This window comes from Callospermophilus lateralis, chromosome 8 (genome assembly GCF_048772815.1).
Source record: "Callospermophilus lateralis isolate mCalLat2 chromosome 8, mCalLat2.hap1, whole genome shotgun sequence".
Classification (NCBI taxonomy): Eukaryota; Metazoa; Chordata; class Mammalia; order Rodentia; family Sciuridae; genus Callospermophilus; species Callospermophilus lateralis.
In genome coordinates, this window is record NC_135312.1 from 114,982,273 (window position 1) to 114,997,327 (window position 15,055).

General features: G+C 32.3%; 1 protein-coding gene across 6 annotated transcripts in view; it reads left to right on the plus strand.

Annotated features, from left to right (window-relative positions):
- Positions 1-15,055, plus strand: part of Lrba (LPS responsive beige-like anchor protein) — a 719,595-nt gene that overhangs the window by 216,938 nt on the left and 487,602 nt on the right. For all 6 annotated transcript variants that reach the window (XM_076865289.2, XM_076865291.2, XM_076865292.2 and 3 more), the window contains exons 32-34: positions 946-1,024; positions 2,387-2,520; positions 6,286-6,347. In XM_076865289.2, coding sequence (XP_076721404.2) covers positions 946-1,024; positions 2,387-2,520; positions 6,286-6,347 — 275 coding nt within the window. The remainder of the gene's footprint in view (positions 1-945; positions 1,025-2,386; positions 2,521-6,285; positions 6,348-15,055) is intronic.

Below are 15,055 nucleotides of genomic sequence, written 5' to 3' on the forward strand. Positions count from 1 at the left end.
TTATGGTAATGGAGGTATAACTATTTGTGATAGTCAGTCCTTTATTGCTGTGATCAAAATACCCGACAAGAACAACTGGGAGGATGAAAAGTTATTGTCTCACGGTTATGGGCTCACAGTTTCAGAGGTTCAGTCCATGGTCAATTGACATCATTGCTCTGGGCATGAGATGATGCAGAACATTATGGTAGAAGGGCATGGCAGAGGAAAGTAGCTCATTCATAGCAGCCAGGAAGGAAGGAGGGGTTGGAGAGAGAGAGAGAGAGAGAGAGAGAGAGAGAGAGAATACATGCATATGCATGTATGAGAAGCCAGGGACAGAATATAAAAGGGCCCACCCCTAGTGACCTACTTCTCCAGCCATGTCTCAACTACCTGTAGTTACCACCCAGTGATTCATTTAAATTATTAAACCATGCCAGGTATGATGGTGCATGCCTGCAATCCCAGTGCCTTGGGAGGTTGAGAGAGGAAGATGACAAGTTTAAGATCAGCCTCAGCAACTTAGTGAGACCCTGTTTTAAAATAAAAATAAGAAGGACTGGGGATGTAGCTCAGTAGTGAAACAGTGTAAATAAAAAAATAAATAATAATCAAATAGATAAATCCACCTATTAGATTACAGCTCTCATAATTTAATCTGAATTTCACCTTTGAACAGTCTTGCACAGTTTTTTTGAGCCACACACCTTATATCTGAACAACTTTTTGTTTACCTCTTCAGTCCATGAACAGAAGGATTGCTTAGCTTGATAATTGGCATGGTAACTGAATTTATTTATGAAAGGATTCAAGAAAATGATTGTTAGACTTTAGTGTTATCCAAATGGATGTTTTAAAAATGCATTGTAATATATTGTTATTCATTGGTATGACAACTTGTTTGTTTGAATCCTTGCATCTAAAACCAGAAAATTCCCGTCAATGATTATTTTTCTTTTGTAGGCAGTAGATCATCTAATGCAAAATTGCCCTCAGTTCCAACAGTTGGTTCAGTTCCACAAGACCCTGTTTCAAATATGAGGTATTTAAACTATGAAGTTGGATATTTTGATTTATGCCTTTGGATTACATTTAAAACTATTTAGCTATGCTTATTTTCCTTATTTCCATCTTCCTCCTTTCCCTCCCTTCCTTTCCTATCCCCTCCTTCCTTTCCAACATATGTCTCTCACTCCCTTCTAGTATACATGGCATTTAAATTTTTTTTTTTTAAACATTTAGAGGCTTGGAAAAATTTTAGAAATTAAATTTGTTTCAAAAGATTATAAGATGTAAAATGTTCATGGGACATGGCTATTTGTAATATATAACAGTGCTACATGCATAACATATATTTATGTAAAATAAATATTTTTATTGTCACTTGCCTTATTTGTAAAAATGTGTTTCAAATTCTAATTTGTAATGGTGTGAAAGTGTTTTCTACCACTAGATCCTTAGTGAACAGAGAATTCTTGATTTTCCTTAACATAATTGGGAAATCCACAACACTGCACAATATGCCCTAAGATATTTCAAGTGTAGGCTTGTTTTTTGATATTTTCTAGGGTTGAAAAGTTCTATGAGTTACATAGAAGAATTGTTATTAAGGGCAGTACCTGTGAGGAGATGATTTCTGATAGTAGAAACTTAGATAAGTTTATGTTGTTAGTTTGTGTAGCAACTACTTTCTTGATAGTGAGAACTGGAAGTACCCCTGGTGTGAACAGTGATAAGTAGTGGCTGTTCACATATTTGTTTGGCTTATAAAGCTTTAGATACTCTTAGTGTCCCTAAATGCAAGGGACTTTTTTTTTTTTTAGTTTTTAAATATATGTTTTTGTATGCATGAATATATGTAAATATTCATACAAAAATATATTAATGTTAATTGTGATCAGTTTAAATGTGCTTTTACATGATATTATTGTATACATTGACAACTTCGAAACAAAAACACGGCCCTTGAACTCAATGATGATTTAGTGTTTAACAGACAAATTTGATGAAGTCTTGAGTCTGTTTGGGTCAATATACAGCTTAAAAGAAAGTGTTTTTTTTTTTTGTTTTTTTTTTTTTAATTTTTTGTGATGCTGGAATGGAACCAGGTCCTTATGAGCAAGAGCTGTACCACTGAGCTGCACCCTCAGCCCAAGAAAGTACTCCTAACAGATGAGTTCCAACTTCTCATAAGAACTGATGCTTAGAATAGTTGTTAACCAGGTTGTCTGTCAGGGCTCAAGGTACCAAGACAGATCAGTAGGAGGACTACTATGCATAGCAAAAATCCTGTGTAGCTCATTTTAAATTTTTGCATAATTTTATATTTCTGTGGAAATATAGTTCATTTTAAGAATGATAAAGTGTATTGAATAATTTGAGTCACTTAACATCTTTCTATTAGTATTACAGAGAGACTGGAACATGCTTTAGAAAAGGCAGCTCCTCTTCTACGAGAGATTTTTGTGGATTTTGCACCTTTTCTTTCTCGGACACTTTTGGGTAGCCATGGACAAGAGCTGCTTATAGAAGGAACAAGTAGGTGATTTTTACTTTCATTTATATTGATTTATATTTCAAAGTTAAAAACTTAAATGAATAATAAGAACTCTGTGTATTTTTAGTCTTTGACAAGGCTTCTTATAGAGTCTGAATCTTTTGAAGACTAAATCCCATGTGTCTTTTACATTGAAACTTGTTATACATTTTTTATCAGTGATCTCAATGAAGTAGAAATTATGTGGTGAACCAAATAACTAAGAGTTTTTGTTTTGATACTTTATAATTAGCCATATGTGTAGAGATTTGGAGAGACTAGTGTCACAAGGTTTCACTAGAGCTTAAGCTCCATATAAAAAACAGTATATTTCCATGTTAGGATTGTGGAATGTTTTTTTAGTTTTTATTAGTAGGATTCTATGTTACAAATAAGTAGTGATAATAGTAGTATTGTACTTCATCCTGCTTATATCATGCATAAATTACTAGATTTCTTCTAATAATTTGAGATTGCATCAAACTAGATAGCATGCAGAAGTAGATTGCTGAGGGTATTGAGGGCCAAGTTATTTATGGAATGGATGAAGAATAGCAATTATTTATCTTTTTTTTTTTTTTTTTTGCATGGGCATTTACATGTAGTGTCTTCAAATATTACACAGGATGACTCAATAAAGTGAGTCATCACTTTAAATCACTTAATAAAGACTTACTGTAAATTTATTTAGGCAGCATATATCAGTTTAACAGAGGACAATTTTTTTCAAGTAATTAGGTCTATTTACAAACTTAACAGACTCACTTTGAAATACCAGTCTTCAACCCCAAACTAAGAAATTTTAAGGAGAAGATAGAGGACTTATATCAATGATGAAACAGAATTAACTTTTGTGTCTAAAAGTATTAGTACTAGATGATTGCTCACTCTGGCTTATCTTTGTCCATGTCTTTATCATTTAGGATAAAACACTATTATTCTATTCAAGCTTACAGATCCTGGAAAAATACCCCCAATCCCTATCTCAATGTCTTTAAAATATCAATATACAACTTTAGTATCAATATCTTTAAAATATCAATATACAGCTTTAGTATACGGAGTTGGTGATGAATGATTTTATTTCCATAGAGTCAAAAAGTTGCAATAAATTTATGTGAAAACCCATGTTCTCGTTTTAGAAATATTTATGTTTTGAATGGTAATTTACTTTGATATATCTAGAATATAATTTATTTAGCCATGGACTATTTGATGAAGTTTTGAAGGACTTTTATTCAGTAAGTAATAAAATTTGAAAAGACCTGAATTAAAAAATAGAATAGTCTATATTACAGGAATTTTCTATAATTTGTATTTCACATACTAATTTCTGTTTTTCAAAATGGTATGTGACAACTTATGAACTATATTCTTTACTCCCAAAGTTATTTATTTGTTCTTATAGTACCAATGTCCGCAGTCTCTGGCTGGGCACAAATCACGAGCCTCCACACAGCTTGTAGATTCAAACAGCAATTCTTTATTCGCGAACTGTCACTGGCCGTCTACAAACACGATCTGGGGAAATCCATGTTCTCTGCCCAAATCCACCACTGGGCTTCTGTCTCCTAAAATATACTGTCTGACCCTAAGAACTCAAGAGGAACTCAGGAGCAGGATACGCCCTATTCTAAACGGGGAACACCCTAATCTCCTATTATGCTAAACCGGGGACACCCTAAACACGGATCTGCCCTGATCCTTGAGCAAGGTCACCTTTCAAGAGTCCTTCCACTAGACAGCATGGGAGTAGCTGGCAAGGAAATTGTCATACCTACTTGGCTGATGGCTCCCAGCACTTTAGTCAGGGAGGTTAGTGTTAAGAGGGCTAATATCAGATCTATCATGTCCTCTGAACCCCTTTCTCACTTATAATTGAGCATATTCTCCACATCACTAACTGCTCCTTCCTCCCATAAGCCCCACATTAACTGTTCAAATAAAAATGAATAATAAGAAATGTGTGTATTTGAAGTTTTACTAGCAATGGTATTCTGAGCATTCAGCTCAGGGATCAGTGGATGTATTTTTTTCCCGACTCTTCATGTCAACTAGGTGGCAAATATCAACCTTTTCCTGGTTTACTAATCTTTAGTCTGGTTTACACTAATCTTCGGTCTTGGGAAATAAGACTGAAATAAATAAACAACAAATAAATAAATGCATATGCAGATCCAGTTTTTGCTGAAGTATATAGGTATTGAAATAGCCTATAAGCATGATTGAAGAGACAAAAGAGCATATAAAAATATTTCTAATTTTGGATAGCCCAGAAATCTTTTTATCCCTTTTGCTCATTATATGAGTAAATATAAAAGGTCCAGATCAGGACCCAATGGTCAAAATTCTAACTCCTTTAGAATAGTGCAGTAATGATGAATGATTTAATTGTGGAAAGTTCTGAATTTATTTGCTAGTGTAATAGTTTTTGAAGTTGGAGTTAAACTGAACTTCTTGTATATTTTATGAACAGTGACAGACTTTGAGACCAGCAGAGGGCTGCACCAGCAATGGGAGATGGAGTATTGCTCTGCCCTTGCTTTTTGGCCTTGGCAGCATTAGCCCAAGGAGCTCACTTAGCTCTACAAAAACCACTCTTTAATTAATGTATTACCTGCTTACCTAAAGCAATATAAAGATGTTCTTTAGCTATTTTTTTCCAGTGCTGTTTTTTTTTTTGTCAGTGATTATTTTCTACAATAATAAAAATGGTGTGACTTTTTTAAAAAACGAAGGAGCGAACATCCTTTTTAATCTGAATGCAATTTCTAAAGCTTCAAAATGCCAACATATACTGTCAATGCACTACAAGAATTATTATTAAAACAGAAGAAGAACTAAAGAGCACAAAGATAAGAGAAAGGGAATGGACAAGATACCTGGAAGAGTTTTACTAGAGAAAGGGGGAAAAAAAAGTAATGTTATTGATTGTTTAAGTGCCACTAGAAATTATTTTAGCTGTCATACCCTGGAACCTAAGCTTGTGTTTGTTCAGAAAAATGTAATAATTATAAAATTATAATAATTCTAACCACTAGTAATTTAGTACTTTTAATTATTGGTATTTTTATGGATACTGGTTATATACTGTTATTTGAATGATTTTATTGGTAATTAAAACTAAAGAGTTATTTAGATGGGTATATTGACCACATTACAATTTCTACCTAAGGATATTTTTGGAAAACCAAAATGACACATAAAAGAGAAAATGTAAATGAATTAATTTATAAGAAATCAGGAATAACAGACAACGGCTTGCATTTCTGTTAAGGTTTAGTGTGAGGTCAGAGGCCAAGGTACTAATAAGAGTGTTTGGGATGTCTGCTGCCATGAAACAAAATGGAAACTTGATTGATAGCTGGAGGGTTGAAGGGAGAGAGTGTGGTGGAGAAAGCAAAGGTCAGAGAGCCATTTCCCTTCTCTGCATGTATAACGATTAACTCTCTCCAAAACAAAATGTGGATGATATTGATCAATATGGCATATGTTGTCCACATTTCCATGAGTATTGTGAAATGTCATTAAATATGAAGTTATAATAAATGTTTTAGTATTTTGAAAGTTGAAATGGTATCTTTTACCAAAATAGTGGCAATTTTGAAACCATGTTTACATGATCACATCATCAGTTGTGTACAGGTATGGTTCTTAGCTAGATGTTAATGTTTTATTTTAAAAACCATTTTGGACAAAACTGTGTAACAAACAAATCATTCTTGTATTTCTTTGTAATTGTTTTTTAAAAATTCTCTTTAAAATAGGTCTGGTTTGCATGAAGTCTAGTAGTTCAGTTGTGGAGTTGGTTATGCTACTGTGTTCTCAGGTGAGTACAAGAATAAATGTTGAATTAAAAGTAAATTTTTACATGAATTTGTTTTGATAAGCAAGTATATTTGCATTATTACTAGGTTATACAATAACGAGATTTTGAGTTTTCTGTTTTAAAATAATTTTATATGTATCTTGAAAATATGATTATTTGAAATAAGTACTGAAAGAAAGGTGGTAGGTAAATGAGAAACAAAAGCTTTTAGAGTCACATTAAAAATGTCCACATCAAATGATTTTGAGATGACTGTTTCTCTGCTTTGTATTTTAAGGTTACAGAAACAGATTTATTTCTATACTTTGCGGAGTGCCACTCTGATTCCACTGGGAATCATGGGTTTACTTCCATTTTGTGCAGAGGTTATAAAATGAGTGATAAATAATTTTGAATCCTTGTCATTGCTAATTATTTTTGACATACACAGTAGACTTGGGAAAGCATCAACAAAAATGTGGTAGCCATCATAATAATATGATGTGGAAAATGATTTCTAATAGCAAAATTAGACATGTTCAGACATGTTATACTTAGATTTTTTTAATAATTTAAAAAATTTATGTAAAAATCATTTATCCTTTGCTATTTTGTTTTCTGTTTTGCTATTTAACAGATGAATGTTTTTATTGAGAGTTTTCTTTGTAGTCTTTTAAAAGTGATATCTTGCTGGTAGTAAATTCCCCTACTTAAAACTTTAAAAAAGCCTTTCTTAATAGGAAGGGTATTGGTCTAGAGGTCAAGGGTTTTGACCCATTTCAACACCTTTGACCTTCATTTTCAACTCTCATGGTTTACTTGCCTAATGAATAAGGATAATGCAAAATTAATGCTTCTTTGTATCGATTTATTCATTTTAGTGCCTATATTGCCAAATTTATTTAGACTGTGCTGATGGACATTTCATGAATACAAATTAAAGAATCATAGAAGGTGTGAAAAATCAATGCTATGCTTTATCAATAAAGTGCAATAAGAAGAATTACTTCTAGAGATTTTCATAATGAACTTGTGAGGAGTAGTTATATTTGTTAGTAGGATTATTATTCTTAGATTTAGTGAAACTCATGTTTGTATAATTTTCTCTTATTTAGAAAAGCTTCTTTCTTCAAAAGCCGACTAAATAAAACTTCTCATTCAGCCATCTGATTTGAAATAATTCATTATTTCTTGGATAGAAATTGCCACATAACATTCTCATTACATACATGAAATTACCCTTTTCGAAGCATTTATTTACAGTTCTTTCAAAAGAATATGGGTTTGTTTTTTATAGTGACATAATTGTTTCATAAGTGAATTTTGATAGTGAAGTTTAATTTTCAAGTTTAGTGTTGAATATATTTTTGGTACATGAAAGCTATTTCAGACATAGTATATTATATATTTGAACATTAGAAGCCACGAAGATAAAGAATGACACATTTTAACACAACTATTTCTCATGTGTACCACAGTAGTATTTAATACTTACCCAGTTAAATGATATATAAAGATCACTTAGTAGAATAAGTTTCAAAAGCCAAAAATTCTCAAGGTTTTTGTTTGAATAACATACATTACTGGGTATTTGAAGTCCCTAGCATTTTTTATGAGTTCTTCAAAAGTTCCATGGCATCTCTACAAGATGTAGCACAGTGTGAAAAATGATGTGAAAAATGAAGCCAGAATTAGCTCCAGATGTATACAGATTGTTCCCGGGTGATAATTACATTTTTCACTTTGAATTTTCCTAATTCAAAGAGGTCAACTTGGTAATCACAAAAGTGATTTATTTTGTTAAGAAGTGAACTGTCTTTTTCTACATGAAAGCTTCAGAGATATGAAATTGAATTTCAAGTCGACATTTTGCAGATATTGGGTGGGGATGTTTTGAGTTTGATTGATAATTTTTTTTAGCCTGAGATACGGTGGGAAGTAAAAAGCTACCATCTTACCAAAATTTTAATTAATTTTTTAAGAGGAGATGGAGAGGATTGAGTGCCAAAGATCGAAAGATCAGGTCAAAAACTCCTTTTTAATCACATAAATAATGGGTTATGCTTATGAACTTAACATCTGCAAATTTGATTTAGAACTTTACAAATTAGTTGGTGTTAATTTCATGACAATCAGCCATGTTCTGATTATTTTCTTGAATCTTTTCAAAACTTTTTCCTTTTGCATTTTTTTGAACAAGGTGCTTAATCACATTTTATTACAAATGGAAATTAAAGCCTAAGTTTCAAAAATGAGGAAGTGATCACATTTGATTGTTGAGAGTAAGACCAAACTGATCACTATACATTTCTTTAAAGCTTCAACTAGCATTATGTTTTTCCATGTTCATTTCATTCATTAATTGTTGATAAGGAGGATTTTATATTTTATCTTATTTACATTTTAATAACAGGCAAAATGTTGCTATTTAGAATTGAAAACTTTCTGAAAACACTTAGCATTGCATTTTTGAGCAAAATTAATTTATATTTCAGGTTTACTAAATTAGATTCATTCATATGTTGAATCTCAGATAAAACAATTGAAGAACTATCTAAGCTCCAAAAACTGTTTAAATTAAATCCCATTACTTCTCAAAATAAAATTGCATACATTCTTTACGAGACTGTATGTTCTTTGTGCACAGAAAAAAGTTAAACAAGTTCTCAACAATATTTCAGATTCATCGTCACAATCATGTAACTAATTTGTGCCCCATATTTGCTATGAGTGCTATGTATAAACCTGAGGAAATCTACTTGAATTTAAAGAAAATTGTTAAATAAATGTTTCAAGTAATATTACTCCAGTGTTGTATACAGTGTTTGAATCTTGCTCATTTGACGTTAATATCATTTTTGAAAGAATTGACATTGCATTCAAGGCTACTTTATAAAAGCGTTGTGTTGCTCATCCTAATTCTGTCTGACATACATTCCAATAACACTACCTCCCTTCTTGGGTTTAAAGCTAAATTTATGACTGTGCATTGTGAAGTGCATCATTTAAAAATGGTTTCAACCCAAAACATCTAATAAATAAATAATGTGTATGGCTACTCAGTAGTAGACTTTCTAGACTAGAAATCATTCCATCGGATACTCAACAGTCCACTATCGGAGAGGGCTGTCAGATAAATCTTGTGGTAGCTGCATTCATGTCCTGTAAATCACATATTATTGTCTGAGCCTTCTGCCAGGTCATCTATTCTTTTCCCATTTATCAGAAATGCATACAGTATATAGAAAAACTAGAGGCAGCATGTAGTCTGTCCTGGCATCCTGTCTGAGTAATTAATTAGCAAAAGGTAATTTAAAATGCTATCATAGTCTGATTTTTCTTACAAAACTTTTAAAATCACAGTAAGTAGATTTTTGGAATTTAAGGAAATATTTTCTTCACCTGAAGGTATTGATATAAGACTTGGTCAATTTTGACTTAAGTGTTTTTTCTTTCTGTATCTCTGAACTATTAATTTAAACATGATAATATTCATAATAAGAATCAGCACCATTCTCATGTTAGTTTTGTCTTTGAAATTTTTTATATCATGAAACATACCTTTTGTTTTTTTACTTTATACTCTTATTTTTTTTAATCCTAGATTTCTTTTCTATTTGAGTTTATCTTTTCTGAATATATGACACTAATGCTATTACCTTTGCCTTTTTAGTTCATGAACTTTTCATAGTTGTGATGGGTAGTTGATTATGAGTGTGTTATTTCAATACCAGTACACACACACGCATGTCCATTGTTAGGTCTCTTACTGCTTATACCTCATTTCTTACCATGTAGAAGGTATTTGAAGTTACCCAAATGTGCCATTGTATTTTTGCGTGTGGGCACATGCTTTTTCTTCCCTAAAATGTCCCCTTTTCAAATGTGGTAACTCTTTAATTGTTGACTTCTTATTATTAGGAACACAGCTTGATTATTTCTTTCTCAGAGATGTGTATGGCATCTCTTTTATCTCTGTTTTTCATTTCATTGCCTCCATCATAGAATTTAACAGGACTTGTAAATATGTATGTGCGAATATGTTCACTTTTACTGTTAGTCTTCTTTTCTACACTCCAGATTCTAGGAAGGCAACAGCCATTTCTGTTTTGTCATTAAAATATACTAATACTAACATAGTCCTTGGCACTTGAAATTCAAATCAATATTTTTGGGAAACTTCTAGCTGTCTTTTCTGGCCAGTGTTCCTTGACTTCCCGCTTTCCCACAGTTCTGTGCGTCAATGTGGTATCATTCAGTGCACTCACTAATCCATCTCATTGTAATTTCATCATGTACTTTAATTGCCCATGGTTTTTCTTTGCCTTCCATTTAGAGTATAAATTTCTTGAAGGCAAGGAATTTTTCATTTTTGATTCCATCTCCAATATTGCATATTGCTGAAGCATATGTTTATATAATTGTATAATTATTAAGAGAATGGCAACAAGAGTCATAAATCATCATGTTTTGGACTTTTTTATCTTTTTTTCCTCATCTTTTTTATTGGTGCATTATAGTTGTACATATCATGGGATTTGTTATTACATATTTGTACGTGCACACAATATAAGAGTACAGTTTGGCCAGCAGCACCTTTTGGTCTTTTTCATTATGAATATTCCCTTACTTTTTGTTATTAATTACTTCTTATATTAAGTGCCAAATTTTATTAGATCAGCTATTTTGTCATTACTAAATACTCTAGTTGTGTTCATGTATAAATAGGGTCTTTACTTTTTATATTTTCCTTTGACTTAATTAGACTCACCTCTTAAAAAATCAACTAGATTGAGGCCGAATTTATATACAATAAATATGTACATTTTAAAAAAGTGTACAGTTCAATGAATTTTGACATATTCATAACCATATAACAGCCATTTTAATCCAGGAAGTTTTCCTGTGCCCCTTTGTAATCAATCCCAACCTGTGTCACCTCAAATGCCACTGGTTTGATTTCTGTTACTATGGATTAGTTTCACTTACTGTAAAACTTTATATAAATGGAGATTTATTTCTTTTAATTGGGCCCTTAGATACTCATACTGTAGGGGTACATTTCAAACTTTTACACTAAAATTCACATCCAATTTTAGAAAATTATGTAATCTTTAAAAATAAATCATTGAGCCAGTAAAACAAAGGATTATTTTTTGCCAACTACAAAATAGGAATTTTTACTAAAAATTGTGTAGTCGAAGTAGAATGTTTTTCACCTGTAAAGAAATCCTATTTATAAGACTTTTGTACAGCATCATGATAGGACCATTAGCTATAGTTTTTAGAATTTTTCATTTTTACTGTTCGTCAGGCTTATTTCAATAATTTCTGTACTAAGGAGCTTTGTGTGATTCTCCTTGCTTTGGCTGAGGCCCCTCCTTATGCCTGCTGTGGTTTTACGCATCCACTCATTCAGCAAACCTGTGTCATGGTTTTAGTTGAGCCCCTCCCTTTAAGCTATGCCTTAAATAGATCAAGAGGCAAAAATTAGTAAGAAAGACAAATGACTATAATGCAAAGTAGAATTTTATAAGGATTGAAAAATAAAGAAAACACTTGGACATGTATATGTATTAGGGACAAAACTAATTACCAGTCCTTATTTGATAGTTTATTTTTCTCACAGTAGATTTTTTTTTTAAGAGCTTTATAGTTTTACATAGTAGTTGGGTTCATCCCAGCAAACTCATACATGCAGGGAATCAATTTCAGTTCATGATTCCCCGTTATCCCTTCCTCTTTCTCTTCTTCTCCTCCCTTCCATCTCCCATCTTCCTTTCACTACTGTTCTGGACTTCTTTGGCTTGTCAATTTATTTATATTTGATTGGTTCTTTCTATCTGTGTATAAAGCCAAAGTTCCCTGTGCTATATTTATATATGCACATAATATGATTTTTTAAGGATTCATTTTTCATTGCCTCCTCTTACCCATCCCTCAACTCTGCCTCTTGCTCCTCTTTCTACATTTCTGATCTTCCCTTTATCTTAATGTTATCCTTCCCTCTCCCTTTCCTTTATTTTATGAGTTGATCATTTTAGTCTACTAAAATAGCTTTATAGTCAATTTTTTCTGGGTTCTATGTTTTTATAATTTCATCAGGAACAACAGATAATACAGTTCCTAAAGCATTTCTTCTACTCTGTCCAGTGTCTATAACTTTTCATTGTTTGAATTCTGGTAGCAGTGTGCCTCCTTGATCAATTTTCACACTCTGACTTTTTCAATACAGTTATTTCCAGAGTGTGTACTGTGTGATAATAATGCATGTTCTGTAAAGAAAGTATACAGTATTAAATAACACTGGAAAATGTTGATTTAAATATATTTCAATTAGATGTCTTGACTGTAGGGTCTCTCAAGGCCACTAGTAAATACATATATGTGTGTATACATATTGTGTATACTTATAAAATAGTGCTTATTGTTGAATCTGTAATGATTCACATTTAATCACTGAATCCTTTTTATTATCATACTGCCTGTGGTTAATTTTTGTGGAACATGATTTGTGAAAAGCTACTGTTGTGTTAGAGGAGGGTCAGAGTGTGGACAGAGAAAGTGTCTCTTTTTAGTACTCTGCATTTATGTTACTCTGTGTCTTCACTTGTAGTGAATAAGGAAAAACATTAGATATGCAAAATTATAGCTTTTTACTCCAGAAACACAGATTATTTTTGTTTTGCTTCATTCAAAAGAAACTATTTCATTCATTTGTTCCCTCTCCTTTGTAAGTAATTTGGACATATCTCTCAGTTTATGCATTGTTTGTATAGGGAGAGGTTTTTAGAACTTATCATGAGAAAGACTGGTATTCTTTCTAGAAGAATTCAAATTTAACCCAGAATGTATTTTGTTTTTATCATATTCATGTAGAACTAACCTCAGGTTCAAAGATAAATTTAAATGTTTTGCTATCAGTTGGATCTGTAATTATTTTCTATATTTACTGAACGAATCATTTTGGACCAATAGTGTAATTCATGTTCTGTGATCATGTTTCAGCATTGGCATAAAGCCTAGAAACTAGAGTCAAAAATGTATTTTGTATTAATGAGATATGACATGTACTATTTTATATCCAATTATAGAAACTGTACTGTGCTGTATATTCAAAAAGTACAAGAGTTCTAAAGGTGATACACTAATCTGTTTGTGACCCTCATCTGAAAAGTACCTGAATGCAATAAATTTTCAATAAAATTTGTTAAATAAGTGAAAATATTAGCCATAGGCTCAGTTTTTTAAAGTTGTAGATGGACACAATACCTTTATTTTATTTATTTTTATGTGGTGCTGAGAATCAAACCCAGGGCCTTGTATGTGCTAGGCAAGTACTCTGCCACTGAGCTACAACTGCAGCCCAGCCATAGACTCTTTGTAGTTATAGCTAAATAGTTTTTTTGACCTATATTAGCTGATACTTTTGATACTCATTTATCCATCCAAACATTAATTATGATTGCTTGTAATCAAGACCTAGATATAACAATTTGAAGTTATTATTAAAATGCTAATAAGATTAAAGAATTAAAAGTCAAGAAATGACATGAATGCCTGTTTGAACTGAAATTTGTAGTAATTTTATGTTTAAGAAAGCATAATTTGTATTGTTTAGTCAGGTTTTTCACTGCTTTGACTAAAGTATCTGACCAGAACAGAGTGCTCACAGTTTCAGAAGTCTTAGTCCATAGAAGGCCAGCTCCATTCTTCAGGGCTTGAGGTGAGGCAAAATATCATGAGGGAAGAGTGTGGGAAAGGGAAGCAGCTCACATGGTGATCAGGAAGCGGAGAGAGGTCTTCACTTGCCAGATACAAATATATACCCCAAAGCCACACCTCTAATTCTCACCACCTCCAGCCACAACCTACCACTTCAGTTACCCCTCAGTTAATCCCTATCAGGAGGTTCATTCACTGATTGGGTTCAGACTTTCATACCCATAATCATTTCTCCTCTGAACCTTCTTGCATTTTCTTACATGTGAGCTTTTGGGGGACAACTCACCTCCAAAGCATAACATATGTATAGGTAATTCCTAAATATAATAAACAAAAGTGATCTCTCTTGGTGAGCCCAAACCTTGAGAAATGAGTGGAGGGTAGAATACTGGTTGTTCAAATTCAGCCAGAGGTATTTGGAACCATCCTGAAGTTAATGATTCTTTAGATTTTTTGAGAAAGTCAATCTTTAACATGCTCAGATTTTATTTTTGCATCAGAACATGTTATCTGAACCTGTGTTTATATTATGTAATAAAACATACTCATTCAATATGTTTTCTTTGCTTCCACTGTACAATAGGATGAAAATGATTCTAGACCCCATTAACTCTTATTCATCTTATATTTCTAGTTTTGGTACTGCCGACATTGGGTTCACAAAGCTAAGTACTAAGAGTTTAATTTATAGACCTAAAAGTGGTTTTAGCACTTGTCATACTATATAGGAAGATTTGTGTCTCATTAAACTCTAAACTTCTCGGTGACAGGAAACCTTTTCTTGTTGTCCCTTTTGTCTGTGGTGCTTATCAGTGTCAACTGCATATTAAACATTTTATAGGTATATTTACTTTATTTAGGTAAAAATTCCTTCTTTAATCTTAATTCTTGAGTTTGGATTCATTGAAAAGTATTTTAGGTAAGAGAAAATTCCTGTTTGAAAATTATATTATTCCTCTTAAATTCTGCCTCAATCTGAATTAGCCCTTATATTTAGGCTTCAG